General features: G+C 38.7%; 1 protein-coding gene across 1 annotated transcript in view; it reads left to right on the forward strand.

Moving 5' to 3' along the window:
• INSC (INSC spindle orientation adaptor protein) overlaps positions 1-22,872 on the forward strand; it is a 120,016-nt gene that overhangs the window by 13,348 nt on the left and 83,796 nt on the right. Inside the window, 2 exon segments of the mRNA XM_048949301.1 lie at positions 21,708-21,742; positions 21,744-21,799. Coding sequence (XP_048805258.1) covers positions 21,708-21,742; positions 21,744-21,799 — 91 coding nt within the window.

Raw genomic sequence — 22,872 nt, forward strand, 5'->3', positions numbered from 1 at the left:
ATTTTCACATCTTAGAGTTATTCAATGTACTCTAATGGTCTTTATCTGAGAGTTATGTTCACGCAATGGGGGATAAAATGGACAGTTTTTCATTTCTGTGTAGTTTATTGACTAAATAAGCAAGACAAAGGCAGTGGAAAGGGAAGAATAGCCCTTTGCTATTTAATATTTTTCCTTTTGTAGAAGGTAAACGATTTAGCCTAGCAAAACAGTCATTCTTCCTCAAACAAAGAGCATGCACAAGTCTCAATGAAATAAACTGGCCTGAAGCATGTTCTCCATAAATTCCAGACTGGGCATGCATTTTGCTGAGTCAAGAAGGACATAAGTGACTCACTGGGCTGTGTGGGAACCAGGACCAGAATCCAATTGGTGCACTAACCAGACAACCACATCAGCCCAGAGAAACGCCTCAGTTTCAAATGAGCCACCAGGAGCAGCTGCTGCCTAATGGCACTTCAGGTAGGCATGCTGTGCAGCTATTCCTATGAGGTGGTACAAGGGGGACGTGTTCTTTTCCTTATTGTCTTCCTAAAAGCTTCTAAACTAGGTTTCTCTGTGGTTTCATCAAGAGCTATGTCAAAATGCATGGTGGCTCCTTTTTGCTCCATGCATTGTAATGAAAAAACAGCAGCTGTGCCAAGTCTGGTGTGGAGTGGCCTATGCTCTGAGCCACAGGGTGGTTGGCGAGGTTATGAGCAGGGAGTGAAGATCAATGCAACTAATTTCAGTGAAGTGTGACAAGCAGTGCTGAGGTTGCTGGCCCTGAAGTAACAAAGCAGGTGTCAGGTTTTAAACATTCTCATTATTTTGCTTATCAAAGTCCTTAAGTACTTTGCTGGGCTGGGATCCTGGTAGAACAGAAGTCCTGGGTGTTTTCGCACATTAAGTAGTGTGAACTGCTTTGGATTTACAACTTTTCATTAGGTTATCTAAGATGGGTGTGTTGTTTGTTTTGTTTGGTTGCTTTTACTTCTTTTTTTGTGCTTGTATATTGGTTCTCTCATTTCAGATTCTGCTATTAGATTGCTCTGGTTGTGTGTCTAAAGGGCTTCAGAGGTGGGGGAAAGAACCAAAAACAACCATATAGAAAAGCCATAAAAACCAGAATGTACCCTTCCAGAGCTTTGTAGTTCTTTTTATGAACAGCCTATATCTTGTTGAATAAGTCAGAGTAGAGAAGGAATCATTTGTATTCTGATCTGCAAGAGAGATGAGCCTGAGAGCTGCTGTATTTGCACTTTAGACTTCATCTGTGGTTTCATGCTATCTAGAAACAACTGATACTCTTGCATTTCCTTCAAAAAAAAAAAAAAAAAAAAAAAAATTGTGCAGGTAAAAACTTGAAGCTAAGAACAAACCACCATAACTGATGTAGGAGTTATACTAAAAACCAAGCACTGCAGAGCTTCATTCTGCTCACATTTCATTATTGCATTACACACTCCTCTATCTTTGGTGATGGTACCTTTCCATTTTTTCAAGTTTTAATGCCATTTTTGTATGTTATTGAAGAAGAAATTGAGGGGCTGGATGCAGTGAATTTTCTTAAAGCTGTTGTTAGCATAAACTGGTTGAATTAAGTGCAAATGAATAGTCCTTCTGGCTGCTAAAAAGAAAGCTGACTCAAAACAGGGAGCTGTAACAAGGCAGACAGTGGGAGCTGAACTGTGCTTGTGCTGTTGTAGCTGCTCTGGAAAAAGATTTTTACAAGTTCATTGAGAGTCTGAGAATGCAGCTGTTCGTCCATAGAGAAGCAAACTTTAGGCAGGGGAGTTTTGTTCCAGCTTTAGAAATTCTGTCTTCCCCAGCTAATGGGTTTGTCTGAGTTAGATGGCCTTCACCTTCCAGTACCAAAAACTGAGCCAAGGAAGAAACCAGAGAAGATATGATTGTAGAAAAAATTATAATTATACTTTAAATAAATAAGCAACCAAATGCTGATCTTTTGGAAATGATCACCCGATGGACCTGACTATTTGAAGATTTTCAAAGGGGATGAATTGGCCACTTCTCCTCTGGAAACTCTTTTTGGTAATGAAACAAGAGCTCAGCTTCATTGCTTGCTCCAGCAGAAGTAAAGGGAATTGAGTCTGCTTTCAACATTATGCCAACTGCTGATTAAGACTTTGGATTAATCTCTGTCTTCCAGTGGGGCCCAAACTAGTAGGCGGGACAGTGTTAACAAAGGAATACAGTTGGTAGAGCTTTGTATGTTGTGAAATTCAAAATGGTATCCTTGATTTATTCAAAGTCAGGTACTGAATGAACAATTGCAGACACTTAGAAAGCCAGTGTGAAGGCTGCGCAGCAGCTGCTCTTTGTCTTTGGTGTTGGGAGGAGCCACGAGGGAGAGACGAGCTAGAAGGAAGCATGTTGCCAAAGATGCAGCAGTATTCTTGTTCTCCAGATCATTGTCTCCACACATGGCTTAAGAAAAGTGGAAGGAAGCTGTAACAGATGTGGCTATATGCTGCCAGCACTAGGGACCAGGTAGACTACTAGCTAAAAATCATCTGCAAGAGCATAGTTGAGAATTAGGGCCAGTCTGTGAATGTAAGCGTAGTCCTTTTCCACTTCAGGGCAGAAATGAGGCCTTGATGATCCTAACAGTCAACTAACACCTTTGAAAATTCTTGTTTAGTAACTTTCTGTTATTCAGAACAACATTCAACAACAACAAATACACCAGAAACAACGCCCCTTTCATTTGCCACCAAATTGAGCCTATTTCAATTAATTATATGTGACTGAATAATAGCAAAGTGACACAAAACTAAATCATCACCTCACTTGTCCTACGACATTACATACCAGCAGCGTGTGCATGGAACTCACACCTAATGCCTTTCCTCAGAATTATAAAGGTGAGGGAAAAATCGGATGTTGTTTTTAAAATGTATTTTTAAACAAGTTGTAACAGCATTCACTCCCTTTTTGATGAACCTATTAATTCAGCTGTGTTCAATGTCTCTTGGAGTAATTTGACCATAGGTCTGCTGATAGACCAGGCTGTTTACCTCTCTTTTCCTTCTCTCCACTCTGCAGTGGGCAGAAATGCACTCAGAAGTCAGAGTAGGAAATATCTCAGTCGCTGGCTGGAAATGAGCACTGCGTTCCTCTGTAGTGATAAGAATATCTATTTCATTTTCTTCAGATTATTTTAACTATTGCAGTAATTAATAGGGTATTTTACTAATAACGATTTATTGGTTAGATGCTTTGAGTGATCAAAGTTCTGTATTGTATGCAACTTACAGTAGCTAGTTCCTAAAAGCTGTAGAGTGGCAAAACTTCAGGGAGAGCAACTGAATATGCTTCTGATTTTGCAACATCCCTCCAAATTCTTTTGCACTTTAAATTACTCTCCGTACCCCCTAGTTAATTGTGAGAACCAAGTGACTTTTATTTATTGTTTTTCCTGGCTGATTGTTTCTGTAATATTAAAAAGTAAATCCTGAATAGAACTTCAGAAATGATTTCTGTAGGATCAGAGCACAGGCCAAAGCCCCCTAGTTAATTGTGAGAACCAAGTGACTTTTATTTATTGTTTTTCCTGGCTGATTGTTTCTGTAATATTAAAAAGTAAATCCTGAATAGAACTTCAGAAATGATTTCTGTAGGATCAGAGCACAGGCCAAAGTCATCAACTAGACAAGATAAGACATGAGTGTATAGGCAGAAAGCAGCCTATAGTATTTGCAACATGGGTTGAATTTTCTATGTACAGAAGTGGTGTTAAGAGAGGTTGTTTTCCACAGTGATGGCTCATTGTATCACGTATTTCAAACTTCTGTTAGGTCAATGCCTACTTCAGGACAGAGCAAGAGAAGATCAGAAGTGCACATTGGTAAACCTGGGTTATTGCGTGCTGTTCTTAGATTGTAGCTCTCTACGGCAAGGTGAGCCGTATTTTCAGGTGGTGTAAACCAGCTCTGCTCCATGATTGCTATCTTTTGCTGGGGTCCATACTGTCCTCTGGTAAAACAGAAGCTGTTATTTGCTTAAAGTTATGTTCCTAATGGATTTGTATTAAAAAAAGACATAATCGCAGATGTACTTTTCTATTATCCTGGAAATGTTATTTGATCCTAAAAATCAATGTGCATTAAATTTAGCATTTCTGGTGTTTTTTGCTTTGTTTTCTTTATTTTAAAGTCTGATCCCTGAATCTGATCTCATTCTTTGAAATGGTTCTTAAATATCTGTTTCACAAGATCTACTTTCGTTTGGAGAAAGAACTTACATGAAAACTTGTTTGCTTGAAATGGAAAGACCTGCTGATCTTTAGCTGTGTTAAGATTGCAGCTGGAGTCCCAATGGAAAATTTAACAGGTATAAATACATATATCAGAATTTTTTTGAGTTATCAGAAAGCAACCATTAGAAAATGTAAAAATACTGTTGGGAGCAATCTTCCAAGGCTGGCTGGACTCTCTGTTTTCCCAGGCGCTGCAGCTGACAAAGCCAACCTATTCAGAGAGGCAAGCACAGGAGGAATTTAAACTAGGTCAACTTGTTCTCAAAGATCAGGATCTGAGTAACTTGAGTTTTTTTTTTTTACCCCCCTCCCACACTGCCAAGCTTATGGGTTTTAGACATGTCTATCCTAAATGCAATGGAGTTTAAATGCATTGATTGTGCCAATAGTGGACTGATCTTTGGGTTTTTCATTTGTTCCAAATTTTGTTTGTTACAGGCCAGGTGAGATGTGTCAGGATGGATGGCTGTATTCTGTAGGAAGTATTTATTATGTGTCAAAAAAAAATCACTGTTACTGTGCAATGGAGCAAGCAGCTCTAATGGTTGATGTCAGGCCACGCGGCATGTCAGTGGTAGACTGAAACATCTGTGCCTGTTCCTTAGACTTCTCTTTTTCAGTTTAATGTATCGATCTGCATACTATTAGGGCAGGCAAAAGCTCTGCTCCTGGGACACTGTAGCCTCAGTACCAGGGATAATTGTTACCGATTGCATGAAGTCCCACCAGGAAAGATTTGAATGGTGGAGAATCTCTATACTGAAAGAAGACAGACAGAAAGCAAGCTTGGGAAGATATCCCACTGCTTTTTGCATATTCAATTTCCTGTGTCTTAAGAAACATGCTTACCTTTGATTTATTTTGGTCTGATATCTATCCCTTGTGGTTTCTCCTCCCTCTCTCCCCACTCATACAAATACTCTGCCAAATCCAGAATAATGTGAAAAAAGAAAATATACTAGCTATGTCTATACTGAGGAAGTGGTTTCCTTAGAAATGGTAACCATATGAAAGCCATAAATGCTGATACCAAAACTACAGTTGAATATATACGGATGTGGGCTCTGGAAAAAAGAAAATGGAATCTGTTTGCTAGCTAAAAGGAAAATCTTGTTGCTGCCTAGGATTTTTGCCAGAGCACAACTGAAGTAAGGTTACTTTTGGTGTGTTGTGTGGCTGCTTTTTTCCTCTTGATTTCTGTATAAGATGCTCTTAGAAACCTGAGCATGGGCGAAGAAGTCTGATTTGATTTCATATTTTCAAGGATTCGCTACAAGGAGAGATGGTTGTATGCTCTAGAAACATAAGAGCATGGCTATGCTGCGTGGAGCTGTTAAGACACTGCTTTATAGCAAGTGAGGGGCACAGATTTACCCTCCTTTCAGGTACTACAGCAGCCATGGCTTGGCTAAAACACCATGTTAATTAGTCTTGCACCTCAGCTAAGTGTTTCAGAATGGTATCTGTAGGGTTATGCTATCTGGTGTTTGGAAGATAGGTTGGTCACTGCCAGTTTGGAGCTTCTACATGCATTGCTTTGTATGACAGTCCTCCACTGGTAGAAGGCTTTTGGAATAAACATCCCTGTGCTTCAGTTGGTTTTGAATAAAAATGAAATTTCCTTTTAAAAGATCTGTTATCCTTCTACTTTGTGAGGTATAAACATTAGTGTCTTATTTATTCTGCCAGGATTCCCATTTTGATGCAAGTTACAAAGTGGGTTAATAGATTTCTTTTAAAACAGTGAGGAGGAATAAATATACAGCAGTCACAGAAATGCACTGGAGGTTGCCAGCTAATAGGATTGACATAGAAAGCAGAACTGATTAGAACTACAGAAAATGGGGGTATTTACTTGTAGGAAATTGAGCCCCTATGCAAGGTTTTGTAACTTCTCCAAATATGTTTGATTTTAAGCACTTCTGGAAAAATTATTAAATGAAGAGAAAGTTAGAGGTTTAAAAAAAAACCAAACAAATTATCATGTTGATTTTCAAGAGAAAAATGGATTTTCCTTGTTTAAGGATGAGTAATGTACTGCATATTACTGTCTGAAATGTGCTCTTGCCATTGATGAAGTACTGCTCTGTACCAGGGACTTACAGTCTCCAACAGACTGACACTTAAATCTGGAAGCTTTTGGTGAAAAGAGACTTGTGTGTCACTTTTTTTTTTTTTTTTAATATATAAATAAAATCATGGTTGTTTTCAATGCAAGTACCTCCCCAGAGCAGATTTTTCTTTCATATCTGCTTTCTTGCATCCTTTTGTTTGACTATTCCTGCTTGTCTTCCCATTCCTCTCCCCTAAGCATATGACAGAGGTGAATGTTCATAGGACTTTTGAGGAGAAGGTGACCCCTGGCTGCTGAAGAAGAAAAAAAATTATTTATTTATTTATTTGATTTAGAAAGAAGAAAAAGCTAGCTTTCTGCTTTCACAGATGTAATAAGCAGCTCCTGACATTGTGGGAGTCCTGGAAAACCTCAGGGAGTGGTTCTATTTCATGCTCGGTGCTATTAAAAATGCTGTGTCTATACTTTAGATAAACATGTATGAATTATGAAATGAGGGAGAGGGAAGATTATGGGATGGCATACCCAATGCCTTATGGATACGTTGCCTGTTCCTTTGTTTAGTTAATATTACTCTAGCTGAAAACAATGTCAAGGGGTTTGAGAAAAAACCTCTCAAAGCTTGATGTTATGGGAGCAGGCTTAGGCTCACTAAGCATCATGTCATTTTCTAGCTGATGTGTGTACCTGACCCTTAATGTCTGTTAATTGTAATATGAATGAGAATGCAGGGCACCTGCATAAGGTGGAGAGAAACTGCGTTTTGCTATAATTGTACAGCAAGGGGTGTCCGAGTGTTTTGGAAATGCTGCTTGTGAATCCAATCTATTTGGAGCCATTAATGTATTAGTTTTGGTGAAACTTCTGCTGTGTGATTGAGACAGCAAGGAATGGCAGAAAATGAGATGGGAACACAGGAGCTCCAAGTCCCTGTGCCACAATATTCCTCTCTGTGCCATCTGAAAGGGTGATGTCAAGTCCTAGGCTAAGTTGTTCCTTCTGCAAGTTACACTTAGATTTTCTTGGCAACCACACCAGCTCCATTCTTGGGTTACACTCCCTCCAAATGCATGGGACCTCTGCTCCCCATGACAGCCTGCTTCTGGGGACGGGCCTGTCTGCAAAGAACCAGGGGGAAAAACTGATTCCTCCAGCCCTCTCCACCTCATTTCTTCTGGCTGTGGTCACTCAAAGCAGTCTATGCTGAACAACTGTTCAGAAATATGCGTGCTATTTTGCACACTCAATATTTCATTTTTAATCCTGCTCAGCGCAACAGTGATGGGTAGCAGCTTTATTGGCAATGTACCTTGAATCTCAGTTGCTCTGGGCTTGCTATTAGGCTGTCCAGGGGATTTCAGAACTATAGAAGTGTTTTAAAAGTTTAATTCACGAAAATAGACAACTTCCCTTCACCATAATAAAATGTGGATCCAAGTTCACATTATTTTTTGTTCTTTGTTTATCTGTTTTTGTTTGTTTTGTTTTGTTTTCTTTCTGGGCAATTTCAAGGGCTATGCTATCTTTTTACTACTCCGAATTTCTTAGTAGATGAAGAATTTGGCTTGCAATCTGGCTTAACTCAGTGACTTTCCGACAGGTAATTTTTCAGCCAGAAGTAATTGTGGAACTTTTCAGAGGATCATCACATACTTGAAGAATGCAAGCCTGGGCCACTTGTGCAAAGGAGGAATGTCAGCAGATGTAACTCTGTTTAGTCTGAGAGCAGGAGGGGGAGCAGGAAACACATGTAAGTAAAGCAGAGTTGACCACTGAAGGGCAAGAGTACAATTTGCTGAGGCCTAGAATTTTTACTAAACTAACTTGTATTACAACATCCCTTAAAAACTCCTTCAAATAGAGAGGAATTCTCAGTTTTTGTGAGTAATGGAATAGGGGTGCTTGGTATGAACTGATACAGAATCTGTTGTTTAAAGCCACTAAAGATTTCAACTAATAGTTGATTAAAATATATTTTGCTCTGAAGGAGCTGGGACTTAAAAAGTGATAAATACTTCACAAGAAGGGGAAAGTAGCTAGTAAAATAAGTATCAAATTGCAGACAATAGTCCCAGGGGCCACTGAAAAGCAGACCTTCCTCAGGAATTCAAGAACTGTGTGTAGGAGGTCTTCTGAAAAATCTGGCCAGTGCTTTTGCATAGGTGGTACCAAACATCAGCTAAATTCCCAGTAGTCTAGTGGCAGTAAACAGTCTGTGCCTAAGCCCCTTGCCTTTGCCAGGCTGGAACCCTTTTCCTCTGGAGAAGCATGTAAATACATATGAAGAGCAGGAGGCATTACATTGTGCCAGCAGTTTCAGAGGCAGTGAAGCAAAGGAAAGCTAAGTAGTCAATTCTGTAGCCATTCAAATATGTACTTTGAATCTAAAAAGCTGGCTACAGTTGTATTTTCTATAGTGCGATGCTCACAGTCCCTGGGGCAAACTTCACTTGCTGGCATAGGCAAGTGTAACTTCCATTAAAATTAGTAGGATCTGTGTCTGCTGAATTTGGCCCTCTGCCCAAGGAAAATTAAATGCATTGGCAAGTTAGCCAGTGTTCTTCTATTTGGGGTGCCTGGTACTTATTCTGCAGTGGTCCAGATTCACATGAGATAAACTCCAAAAATCGGTGAGCTAGGAGGGCTCAGGCACGATGCCAGTTCACTTCCCCCCTCTCTTTTAAATGCTAGCAACGTGGGAGCTGTGCAAACATGGTTGCTGGCAGCCTTGAGGCATAGTAGCCTTACTTATGCCTTGGACTTTGTTCTCATACCCACAATAAGGAGAATTCCTCCTTTAACAGTCATGTCCTTTATTTAATTAATTTTCTGAATCCCTTTCCTTATTTTGTGAGGGAGCTGAGCTGTCCTTTCACTGTAATCCAGGGAAGAAGAAATTATCCCTCTGCCCAGACATCTTAGGAGATTCAGACCTCTCTCTGAAAGTAAGGTAGACACTTAGAAGTATAAATCCCATTACAATTAATTGAGAGTCAGGACTGTAGATTCCCCAGATTATTATTATTATTATTATTTTTTTTTTTTTTTTTTTTTTTTTTTATAAAGAAATTTGGTTTCCTAGGTGCCAGGTGGCATGTGTTTAAAGAAAGAGAAATCTCATTGTGTGCAATTTGAAATTGCGCTTACAAAGGAAGCAGTTGTACAAGATGCTGCCTAACGGCACTCCTTGTGTAGTGTGATGAGTGACTTCTGAAGTGGGCAGAACTGTATTATCTTAAGTTGCAAAATCAGTGTCTCTTAGAATGTTTACAATAACATCATGACGGTGATGAGTATTGCAGAGTGCATTTTCTTGCTGTGGATTAAACAATTGATTCTGAAAGATTAAAATGCCCCACCTGCCTTCTTGCACACTTCTGTTTTGCCATGTCAAACAATATAAAATGAATGCTGCACTTCCCTCTATCTAATTGAATAATTTACTGTAAATAGCTGTCATTTACTTTAGAGCAGTAGGGGATCATTAGCCAAATGGATGTGAGTAAGTCATGCCTTTAATGCGTTAGAGGGGCCTAAAATGGAATCATCTAAATGGGACCATCAATACAGCATGCTGAATTAAGTCAGAGGCACTTAAAGCTTTAAGTCCTCTTTCTTGTAAATTACATGCTCCCTCGGCAGAAAGGTAATCAAGAACTTGCATAAAATATGGCATCTTTGTTTCAAAGCTTTATTTTTAGTGAAGAAAATAGTACGATTTAGATGACATGATTGGTAGGTATAACTGTGCTTTGGATTTCCCTCATTTTAATTACATTCCTTTCTTACTGATTGAAGACTTCTTGCTTGCAAATAGCTACTTGTGCTGACTAACATTGTCTCTATTCTGTAAATAAGATGAAGAAGTAATAAAATAGCTTCTCTTGACTTTTATGAGTATGTGACCTGATAATTATTTGCAGAAATTTGTTTTGTACATGCAATTTTAGCAAGATCTTAACCCCTAAATATACCACATGTTTTGGATTTATTTCACTACTGATATTACCGTTAGGGCTATTGGGTATTTCAATATGTTTGTCTTTCTTACTGATTTCTTCTGGCCTAAAGCTTACCTCTAGTTCTCCTGCTCTGTTCTCTGACATCCTGGAAGAGGTTGGTCTTCATCTAGAATCAGAACGTCTAATTTCAATCCTATTTGAAGAGGATACATCAATGTAGGTAGCAACTGTCCTGAGGTACAAGATGATGATGTTTGTTTGTTTGTTTTTTTTAAATTAGGGATAGCTTTAACTTCTGTTACTAAGGAGTGTGTTCCTTTGTGCAGTTTGCTGACATGGCTTCTAACGTCATCCATTCTGTGCTTACTGCTTTCTGAGTTGAGGTGAGTGCATGGGAACAAGTGGCACTTCCCTTCTGAGATTTGACTTTTCTCTCTTTTATTGTCATCTTATATGTCACCACCAAAGTTGGTGACAAGCCTTATTGTAGAAAGCGGGATGACTTCCTTATTTTCATTCCTTAGCTGTAACCGCTGTCCTCTGCTTCCTGTAAATGATTTTTTTTTTCCTTTTTATTGAAATGGTTTATTTAAAGGTATATTTGTCTTGTGCTTTGAAACTTTTCAGATTCTGCTTATGAACTGCTTTCACTTATATTGGATGAGTCATGAGTCAAAAGCTCCATCCTGTAGATCCACTATGAGTAATGCTCGGCATTTTCTTGAGTTCCCTTTTAGAAGACTATAAAATTAAAAGAAGCATCTGTTTTGATATCTTAATGGACAATTAGGTGGCTGGATCTCAGAACTGATTTACATTTAACACTGCAATAATTTAAACTTTTTTCCTCCAGTTCACTGATGTCCCTTTTCTTGCTTGTATGTACATGTTGCTGGTTGTAGCTATTGAACTTAAGAAATAATTTTCAGTATTTGGGACTGCTATGGGGGCATTGATTGAACTTCTGGGGAGGGTTTTTCACTGAGGTATGTGATGGCAGAAGCTGTCAAAGCTGGTCCATCCACACCAGTTTCAAATTGATATGTGGCATTAAAGCCATGGTAGTGAAGGTAGAGAGCACATAGTTTCAAAAATCTTCTTTCATATAGGCCCTGACTGAAACGTCACACACAGTGCCTCTGAAGCTTCTGTCTTGAGTCTTGCCCAAATAACTTGTATTTAAATGTAAACTGATATGTTCATTATCTACTGCTGGTGGGGACTGAATCGCCTCCTAGGCTATTCAGACAGCAGATCCTCCCTCTTCTTGGATGCCATGATATTAGCACATGAGGAAATGCCTATTGGCAATACTCAGTGAGTTACTTCACATGCCTGGCCCTCAGATATGTACTGGCATAATGTAAGAGTAATTTGGTGCAGGCAGTTCTGAGGTCCAGATGATGTAAATGTGGATTTGTTGATAGATTCTTTAAGCTTTATGAACACTGGAAAAAAAATAACAGGCGTATTTGTGGATGGAATATATGCTCTATCCTCACGAAGGGTTAGGAACATATCAATTTTATTGATGAGACTGATTATTGGTATGGGTAGTGGTAGGAGATGATGGGTTTTTGGAAGTGGGTAGAGTTGTCTGCGGGGACTTATCATGAAAAATGGGAGCATAAAACTTATAAAGTCTCTACTGTAGGTGAGCAGGGTAGCATTGGTGAAATGACGTCTCTGGAGAGATTTTGGAGTTTGCTTTGCAATGCTTGTCTTCTTGTAAGTGGGAGGTAGTCTGCTCCCATATATTGCATGTAACAATAGAAATGAGACTGAAGACTGAAGTTTTAGATCAATGGATTAGTCTTGGCTAAGTTTTGTTCTGTTTCCACTGAAATGGTCAATACCAGACTTCTGGAAATGGACATTCAGGAAGAATTTTCATGCTTAAAAGTGTCCCTGGCCTTTTAACTCCCCTCCGTGGAGGATTAGTAGTGTAGAGACTCGCAATGGAAGGGAGTGACCAGGCTGTTTTGAAGATGACGCTGCTGTGCATCTTTTTGACTTTCAGTGAAGTATTAGTAAGGAAATTCTGTGGCATAGCTATAAGGAATAGCAAGGCTCTAGCCAAAATTGTAGATAAAAGTTCAAGGTTATGGTGATGTTTTTCTATGAGAAGGAAAAATAGTCTGAGATCTGAACACTTTCAAGCTTAATAATTAGGAATTTCTTGAATTTGGCTGCTTACAGCAAAAGCTTGGCTCTGAAACTTTTACTTCCTGCTAATTCTGGTGTATGTTTCTCTACTTGTTCCACCATAAACTTTTAAAAACTCATGATGATAAGAAGACATTTATCAAAATATTAGTTATCTTTTGCAATGAGACTTGTACAGCTTGAAAGAAAAAAATAAATTATTTTTTAATATCACTTTTTAGAAAATGGTGAAATCATATGATATGGCCATCCTGGAACAGTGATGAAGCGTTTTATCTTGTTCTCAAAACTTGCTTGCCAGTTCCTTTGTGTAATAAGCCAGCGATCATCAACTGAGCAGCGCCGTCAATTTCTGTAGTTGTGCTGATATATAAGTTGCTGGAGTCTAGCAACTTGCTACGTATTTGGGAGTTACAAATGAGACAGAAGATATAGGCCATAATTTGTACGCCTTCCAAATTCAAAGCAGTGCTTCTACACAGTCACTTTTAAAATCAAAACATACAAAACTCTACTAACTTATGTACTCTTCCTTGACCCTTCAGTTTAGAAACTCAGGTTTTAGAATAGGAGGAGAAAAGAAAAGGAAAACAAAAAACATCACACAACACCATCTGAACTTTGTCAGTTCCCCTAGAACTCAACAGTGTTTGAGTTTGACAGAGGCTGAATGCAGCACGTTGGTTTGAAGTACGTTTTGCACTTTTCTCTCCAAGCTTTTCCCAAAACAAGGCTTGATCTCTAGCATAAGTCTAATGTGTATAGGGCAAGTCCCCCTGAGCCTTTCTGATGTGGTCTGACCGCATTATACCTGTCCTGGAGACACTGAATATGGGAGCAATCCTACAGAGCAATTCATTATACTTCTAGTTCTTCTGGGGATTCCCCATCTGCATTGTTGTTGTAAGTTTTTGGCCCTTCACATCACTCTTTGTGAAAGATGCAGGGAGAAAATATCTAACTGGATACTCTTGATAGTAGTTCAGAAATACAAAGGCAGCAGTTTCTAATTTAGTAAAAGAAGAAAGGAAAAACCCCACTGCTGCTTTGTTACTTGACTTCTGTGTAGAATTATATTGGATAGGCTACAGACTTCTGCTGGCATACTGTCTGGGGGAGGTAATTGGAGTTATTGGAGGAAAAAATCCCAAAACAATATTCAATCCTTGCTGTGCTAAAACTGTTGTGTTTTTTGTATACAGGCACAAGCTTACTGCTTCTTTTTTCAGCTTGTAGGAAGTTTGTGTTACTCAAGTGGATTTGTCTCTTAGAGAAGAGATTCTTTAAGGCAATTAGCATGAAGACTGGTACAGGTTCACACACTTGTTGCTAAGCTGGCTTCCCTGGTGCAGTATTCTGTTAAAGTAACTCTGTTTTTCTTCCCTATTAACTTTTCTGTAGATCTCTAATGTCCTTTTGTTTCTCTTACCCAATATGTAGAAGAAAACAGGATGGTAAATTTTAGTGACAGAAGTAAGAAGTTTGTTGATAATTAAAATAGAGACTGCTCAATAACTAAAGAGAGGTGGTATTAGATTTCAGCTTTTATCTTTTAGGTAAATGTGCACTTATTGGACTAAAGTTGGTCTTAAGATTTTCATAGTTGTGTCAACAAAAGCAATTGGATATTAACTCTGCAAAATGGAGAAAATTAATGTTGCTGGCAAATATTGTGGAAATACCACCATTGTTTACCATGTAATGCCTTGTAATACTTCCAATAAAGATTCTGGAAGTGTGGGCTGTGACCTGAATTAATAATATTGTTTTGCTCATCTCTGTTTAAAATGTCAGATATTATATTTTTTTTTTCTGTAGGAGAATATCAATATAAGTAAAAAATGTCTTTCAGACTTCCTGTCTGACAGAAAATGGATTGTTACAGAAAATGGATTGTAGACAGAGATGTGCAGGTGTTATTGTCCTCTTTCCTTGCAGCAGGCAAGTCACTTTTACATGTCCTTATTCTATTCCATTTATCAAAGCTGTTAAATATTAGGTTATCATATTCTCCTGGTAAAAAAACTACAAGATTGGATTGTGTAAAATTTGGCTTAAATTAAGTCACTTAATTTCTGTCTCTTCATTTCCTACCTGAAGAGAGAGGTGGCTTTATTTTCTCTCTTCTCATTTCAAGCTTAATTGGGACTCTTTTTGTGTTTGTAGGGGGAATAGCCCCCTACCTAAAAGCCCGTGTACCATGCTTACAAATAACAGTAAAACTGCTGTACTCTGTAGACATTTCTTCTGAGAAGCAAAGCTGACACATGGAAGTGGAACTTGGCTTGAGTGAGGTGAGGCCATGGAGTAAGCAGAGTCATTGTCCAGATCTGACACATTCAGTAGGAGAATCAAAGGAACTTGATGAAAAAACATCAGTTTAAAGAAAAAAAACAGTAAGGTTTACGTACTTGAGTTTCAATTTAAAAGTAACATAGCAGAAGTGTAAGAAGGGAGGGGTGAATAAATGCCCTTCCCATTTAAAGCAGCATCTAAGAACTTCCTTGCCTGAGGATCTATTGAAAAATCATGGAGGAGATGTACAAAGAAATCTTTCATTGTGGTTTTCTTTAGATGTTAGTTCTTTTGCAGCTCACTTTTTGTCTTGTGCCACATACCTGTGCCACAAGCTTGCCTGAGGTTTAGTTCAGCATTCCCTGTTGCTGTCAGCTGTCCTACGAGGCGCTGAGCCCAGCTGCAGGCTGTTTGCCCATGTACAGATCCCCCTTTGAAATCTGTTTGCAGTCTGTTGCTCTAATGGCAGATTGTTCTTCTCTTGCCGCTGGTTAGGCTGTGCATATATCCCCTCTGATTGCAATCTGTGCTCTATGCAGTGGTGTTCTGACACAATAGCCCTTTTATTTCTGCCCTTTCCATGAGAATCGACTGGGGAGGAGACGAGGTCCCATCTCCAGGAGAATGGGAGAGGTGAGATGAGTAGGTCTTTAGGCTGGAACGCGTTTGCATGTGACCACTGTCAAGGGTAAAAGCGTGGGAATTCCGTTTGTTCACACTGACAATGCAAATCCCTCGGGTCTGTAACTCAGGTGCTGGGAAAAGGGCGGGAACTCCCTGGCCAGTGACCTGTGGTGATGGTGCAGCCTCTGCGCCCTGTGCATCCACCAGCCATGGAATTTACAGCTGGTGATTCTACAACTTGCATCTAGTCACGCAGGAGGAAAAAAAAAGAAAACTGAAAAAGGTTATCCTTTGTCTGATGATAGCTGGACACCTGAGGGAACACCATCAAGTAGTGGCTGAGGGGTAGGAGTGTGTGTGTGTGGGGGGGGGGCAGGTGTTGTCATGGTGATCCAGTGGGGAGACAAGCTGGGCCATCAAACTGAGCATCTATTTTCAGAAAAACCTTGGAAGCCAAGAGACCTTTGCCAAGCAGGGATGCCTCTACTCTGAGTGCTTGGATTAAGGTTTGCTTTGATGCAGGTGATATCAAGCAGGTTTTCCCCTTGGTTAAAACAGGAAGGGAAACTCACAGTCTGCCAAAAAGCAAGGGAAATGTGAACGCAGTGGATCTGTACCTCTCAGCATTTTATGGCAGTGGATCTGTACCTCTCAGCATTTTATGGCAGTAAGCAGCATTAATGCTGCCTTTAGAACCGATAAACATTTTTATGTGGTGATTATTCTGCATTCCATAAAAGATAAATATAGCTCTGGAGTGCACCAACTTGCCACCTATTATTCAGTTTCTGAACCTCAAAAGCAGATTCTTTTCCAGCCAAACTGCCTCTGAAATGCAAATTGCTAGGAATGTGACCGCTAATCAGTTTGCTCCCATAATACTGCCATGTACATAAATTGGTGTGCCACTTACAGAATGGGAGGTTTTAAAGACTTTCACTGAGAAGATTTAAAAAAAAAAAAAGAAGAAGAAAAGCCAACTAAATGATTAGCTCAGTGGCTTTTTGCCCAAAATAACTTTTGGTGTGGAGGGGCAGGTGGGAAGGGAGTTGAGAATCAGTTACACCCTTCTCTATCTCCTTATTTGAAATATTTTATAATGCAGTACACAGTGACGTAAACTCCATCTTTCTTGAGATTTTGTACCTAAGTGGGAAAATTTGTGAAAGATGTGTTGTAAGAAAAAAATATGCTTTGGTGAAAGAGCTAACAGTATTGGAGTTCTGTCCCATTCCTGATCTCTGGTTATATGAATACTTGGTCACAGATAGTGCTGAATTATCTGGGTAACATGGGACTCTGCTTTCCCTCCCAGTACAATCAGATCTTCTGGTTGTACTGCAGGTATCCCACTTAGTGGATTTCCACGCAGTTCACTTGCTAAAATATAGGTATTGAATGAACAAGCTCATATCTCTTGCTTTGAAAGCAGATTTTTGCATTGTGGTGATTGTATGTGCAAGGAGAACATTCTGCAGGTTCTAAAACCAGGATGTGAATGAAGGAATTTCAAACGTTATGTGAAGACGAATGAAACTCAATCCTAGGAGACAAGCTTGGTTTTTTTTTTTTTTTTCCTTCTTTTGATTCTTGACAGTTGGCAGTGTTGCACTTTGGCTAACTTATGATCTCCAAAATGAGGTAATCTTTCTGTAGTTTTCAGGGTTATCTTCAACATGGGTAGATTCTGTCTACCTCTCTTTTCCTGTTGTTTTGAGGTTCTAAGGTGTATCTGCGTACAGTCAGGCTAAGATGAGAAATCCAAAACAGAAAACCCACACAGATTTCAGTTTGAGTTATTATTTATATGCACAGTGGATCCTGTCAAAGATGGACACAATTGTTTGAAATGAGATCTTCTCTGTAAAACAATAGGAAGATGGGAAACATAAAACATTAATTAACTACTCAACACTGTTTCACATTTGGTTGTTGGTTCTGCAAGAACAGTTAACGTGAATGAATACTGCAGGTAACACTTGTTAACCCTCCTTCTTATTCTTCTTACTCTGGTTTGAACTTTGCTCTCTGGAAGTGTGGTACGTACAATTGCATATATGGTCCCGTGCTAATAGAACACAATTTAATGCACAGTTAGAAGGACTCTTCATTACTCCTTGCTTTTGGTTTTATGGCTTCTTAGATTTGTGACACCCGGTTTAATATTGAGTTGACTTTTATAATTCATGCCGGTAAAAATCTGTTAAAATGCAAAATTACCACAGGATCCTGAGACCTCAAATGGCCAGTATGAAAAGCTTCAGATGGACCAGGCATGTTGCTGAAGGGCACGGTGTATGTGTTTACTTTCCAGCTGATCACATAAATATTGTCAAAACTATGCTCTTAATTTGATTTGTGACATTCCATTAACAGTTACTCCGTGTACCAGAATAATAATAATAACTAATGATTCCCAGACTCCCAGAATTGTAAAATAAGGACAGGCTGTGTTTGGCAGAACAGATACCATGCTTTAATATGGACAGGAACTGTTAATATTAATCAAATGAGGTATAGTCTAAAATGACTTCTGGCTAATGACTTGTTCTCGGGCTGACCGTGCTACTTGCAGGTAACACACTGTTCTAATTCTGATGATTACTAATAATTGCATGCTAGATACATGGTTTTCTGTCTCTCAGAAAGAGAAATGATGTTCTTCATTGTCCTTACTTTAAGACGTTACTGTTGAAACTGTGATGTTAGGCTGTTAGATGTGGGATGGCAAAAGTTCATGGATTTGCCTTTTGATTTAAGCTTTTACAAGGATGGACGTGTGAGCAGTGAATGAGTTCAAAATGTGAATTTAATTGTGTGACAGCCAGAACTTAATTATTCAGAGCATCATTCTGTGATGAAGAGCTTCCTGAAGGCTACCAGTAGTAGGAGTTAATAAGTCACACTTATTTCACCTTGAATATGTGCTGTTACTGTGATGTTTTCAGACAAATTTATTTAAGAGAAACAGAATTAAGATCCTCCCTATTTCTTAATTAATTCCACAAGTTACACTGAGGGATGGAGAAATAAGTTAAACTGGAAGATATGGCAAGATTGATTCTGTTTTCCCAGAAGAAATAACGTTTTTCTTGGGGCACTAAAAGCTGTCTTGTGCTTCAGAAGCTGCTCTCATACTAAAAGGGAGGAAGAAGAGACTCCCAGAAGGGAGTTCCTGTAATGCAGAAAGAATTCGGTCTTCTGGAACCAGCAGCTTGATGCATAGCTGTGTTAGGAAGGTCTGGTTCCTGTTGGGTTGAGTCTCCTCCTTTAACATATAGGTAGACTAAACAGTGAGCTTTAAGTTGTAGCACCAAGGTATGATGCACGTATATGAGCAAGTTACCTCTTCTTAGTTGGGTTTTTTTTTTTTTGTTTTTTTTTGTTTTTTTGTTTTGTTTTGTTTTTTTTACCACAAATGTTTTCTACTCTCACTGCTCTTTCTGTAAGCAGTCCTTATATGCTGTTGCAGGGTGAGGTTTTGTTTTCTGAAAGAAGCTTTTTATTTATTTTTCTGGTAGTTTTCTGAAAGAAGATTTTGGCTGTCTTCAGTGGGAATAGTACGTGGTTTGTGGTCTTATCTACATCTAATTAAATGTAAGGAAATAACATTTTAAAAACTAATTCAGTGTTGACAGGACAAAGAGAAAGATGAAGGACATGAAGAGAGTCTGCCTTGAATACACACTGCTATCTACCAGGAGAATTAAACATGATCGTAACTTATTTATGATGATGATGCAAGCGTATATAGAGACATTTATGTAAAATCCTATGGAAGTTATTAAAAGTTGGCCTTATTTAAGTCCAGGAATAAGTATTTTTTATTATTTCAGCACAAGGGTGCTACTCAAACTTGTACCAAAATGACCAGTATTGCAAATCAGAGGCAGTGTTATTTTTGGTACATTTGCCTAGGCAGCATGTCTGGCCAGCTGCAGGCCTGATCCAGCATTCAGTGAAAGCTGACGAAAAAAGACATAGCTTCTGCTAATGCTTCCTGTGAGTATCTACAAAGTAGATAAATTTATTCTTATGAGTGCATGTTATACATATATGCAATGTGTGTAACATTTATGTACACTCCAGCTTGGGCTGAAAATCTTGAGCTGAATTCTAATCATAATTTTGAGATAGGTTAAGATATGCGTGAGGTATTTTGTTGTTTCTGGAACATGAATGACCTCTAAGTAGGAGTTGGTTATGTTTTTAGTCTATTAGCTGTAATATGTATACGTGTTTTGTAGACAGCCAACATTTAAAAGCAAGAAAAAGCTGAATGTTTCTGATTTACAGAGAACGATGAGATGCAGTAATCTAATTTATCTGTCTATGGTGTCATGTTTGTAAGTAATAGAATGCATCAGATGCTCTGATGTGTATGTGTGGGTATCCTACTAGTGGGCTCAGCTAATGGTGAAACAGCTTCAGCTTGCTGAGGAGCTGTTCATTTTGTAGAAGATGGTGAGTCCTGCACCTGGTGCTGAACAGGAGATCAGAGTCCATTAAGCCCATTTCTGCAGACTGAAAGAAACTTCTCTCTTTACATGGTAGGAAAATTCATCCCAGAGATTAAGATTTTGTACGGATATATTTATCTTTGATTGTCCTGTCCCCACGTGGAGATAGTGCCCATCAGCTATTTGCAGTAAAACTGATTCTATGGTTATTTGCATTTGATATTCTTAAGTCTATTTGACAAAGACTAAAAAAATTCATGTATATTTTATCAAATATTGTACACTTGTAATTAAAAAAATATAGAGTTTTTCATTACTGAAATTGCCCTTTAAAAAAGGCAGAGTGCATTTTTCTCATGTGCACCTATTTAAAAGAGTGTACTGATATATGTGTTAGAATTGTTTTTGTACTTCTGGGAAGATTTGAAGTGGTAGGACAGAGGCAACATTGCTCAAGTAATTTGGAGCTAGTAGTGAGCTGAGCATGTAGCACATAGAACACATTATTTTGGTTCTAATAACCCTAAGTATTAGGGACATGCATTAACAATAAGATCAAGTGGGTAGGAAGGATGCTGAGGACTTATCTCGGCATCCATTAGGAGCAATTTGGAGTGGCAAAATTCTTGAATACTGACTGACTCAGCTTGCAGGAAGTAGACAATACAAAATGGCAGAATTTCACAAGTGATTGCATCAAAAAACCATTCTCCCTTAGTTGGTGACAGATACAGCATTAACTTCTCACTTCAAGTATTTTCTCTGAGTGAGATCTATTTATCTCAGGCTTTTCTTCACATCTAAGAAAGCATTGTTTTCTCCACTCTTCCTGCCTCCTCCAAATTTTTTATCTCCTCATTCTTCTTGAGTCATGGATTAATCTCTTCCTTAAAATATTTTACATTAGCAGTTCCTTCACCCATGTGGATAAGTGGGAATTGCTACATTATTTCTGTAGACCAAAGCATCTGGTTTCTGTTCAAAATATTCATTGTTTTATAATGGATAATGCCCTAATGTAAGGTGTGTGTGTCTGTGTGTGCTTTTTCTTCTCTCTTAGAAGAGGATTGTGGGAGGGAGATGGTTTCCACTTCCTTGGTACTTTCTTACTTTATCCTGTACAATGCTATTTGGAGGATTCTTCTCAGGCAAAACATTGAGAAAGATGTGTATAGCATTTTGAGCTACTAGGAAAACAAAATTACTTAATGTAGAAGGATCTTTTTTTAACTGTTGGACTTGATGATTTTGAAGGTCTTTTCCAACCTGAGCAATTCTGTGATTCTATGATCCAATACTTGTATAACTTGGACAACAGTAATTTTTCTGTAAATGTAATATTATAAGATTTCAAAATCATGTGACAGCGCACTTGCTTTAACTTTTAAGCTCTCTTTCTCATGATAGCCTGAAGAATTAATCTTGCACTGAGAAGAAATTTGTTTAATTAATGCAACATGGCTGAAAAACAAGGCTAAGTAATAGCTGTACTGACTCAGCAAAGTGTTCAGCCCAGATGCCTCTGACCTGCATAGTAGTCCAAGAGGTTTCTTAATGTACAGAACCCTGTATTTTTTATGCAGTGAAATCATTGAATGGCTTGGGTTAGAAAGGTCATCTAATTCCAATGCCCTGCTGCAGGCAGGATTGCCATCCACTAGATCAGCCACTAGATTGGGTAGCCCAGTGCCTAATGTACTTACTGGCTCTGGTTATTTGCTGGAGTTGTGTGGTATCCTGAGGAAAAAAGTCTTTTGAATTTTTTCTAATGCGTTAACTCCACAAATTAGTAGAGAATACCATCCATGTTGGACTGAAGAGGCCTGAGTTTTCTGAGGTTTACTAAATGACTTTTTTCTTTCTAGATTGTGACCTATGGAGAAGAATACATAAGGGGATAAAGTATGGCTTTTAAGGGTGAGGACCACTTAGATTCCCTTCCTTTACCTGTTCAGCGGTAAGTGGTACTCTTCTCATGCAGACTTAAGTGACTAAATGCTCCCAAAGCTACTTTGTTATTTAAGATCCAAAGGTGAATAAAAAAGTCATTTTTAAACACCTTTCTTGAATTTGCTTACATTCTCACTGGTAAATAATGACAGTAAACACGTAGTGACTGTTTTAAATGGGTGAGCTGGCTTGTGGTACAGCAATGATAGTATACTGGATTGGTTGTCATGATGGAAATCTCTAGCACTCCCTCTACTCTGAAGGCTATTGGAAATTATAAATATAAATTTACTGAACCTCATTCACTGCCTCTACTTGTAGCTGTGGTACTAATTTTAAAGTTTCAGTAGAATCTTGCCTGTCCCCACGGGGAACTGGAAGTACTGGTTGCTCTATTAATCAATTGAGGTTTTAGAATCTGGCTCCAGATTGGGAGCTAGTATCTGTAGCATAGTTTCACATCTGTGATAATGGAGGCTTCATGGAAAGGGAAAAATGGATAATGAATACAATCATTCTAGGTTTTCATTGAGCTACAGTCTTGATATGTAGCATAATTGATTTTATGAGCTGCTGAATGCAGGGGTAAAATCAGACGCAGGAAGGATTTAAATTTCATTATTTTTCTTAGTTGTCGTTAGGCAAAATCTTCTTTCCTGCAGTCAACTGGCTGCTGACATGCATTCTCAGAATACGGGGCTTTTCTTCTCAACAAGTTTTGGTATTTCTGTTTTTCACTATCTGAATCTTTTAGCAGATATTTTGATAACACCACTGGGCTTTCAGTTGCAGAAAGACAATTTGGGTACACTGTCTTCTGTAAGGAATGTTAGGTGGAGGAAAGCAGTTTGGGGATCCCAGATGCGAAGTAAATGAGGACCATATATTTGATTCTGTGTATTGGAAACCAGCAAGTCCTAGAAATCCTAGGTAACCAGGTGTGAACTGGACTGGAATAAACAGGGATGAGGAATACTGTCACTCATTAGTTTTAATTTTTATTCCATGGGATGAAGCTGTGGAATATTGCATCGGTGGTGCACAGCAGTGCCGTCAGATTAATGACTTGCACTTGGAAAT

This window comes from Lagopus muta, chromosome 6 (genome assembly GCF_023343835.1).
Source record: "Lagopus muta isolate bLagMut1 chromosome 6, bLagMut1 primary, whole genome shotgun sequence".
Lineage (NCBI taxonomy): Eukaryota > Metazoa > Chordata > Aves > Galliformes > Phasianidae > Lagopus > Lagopus muta.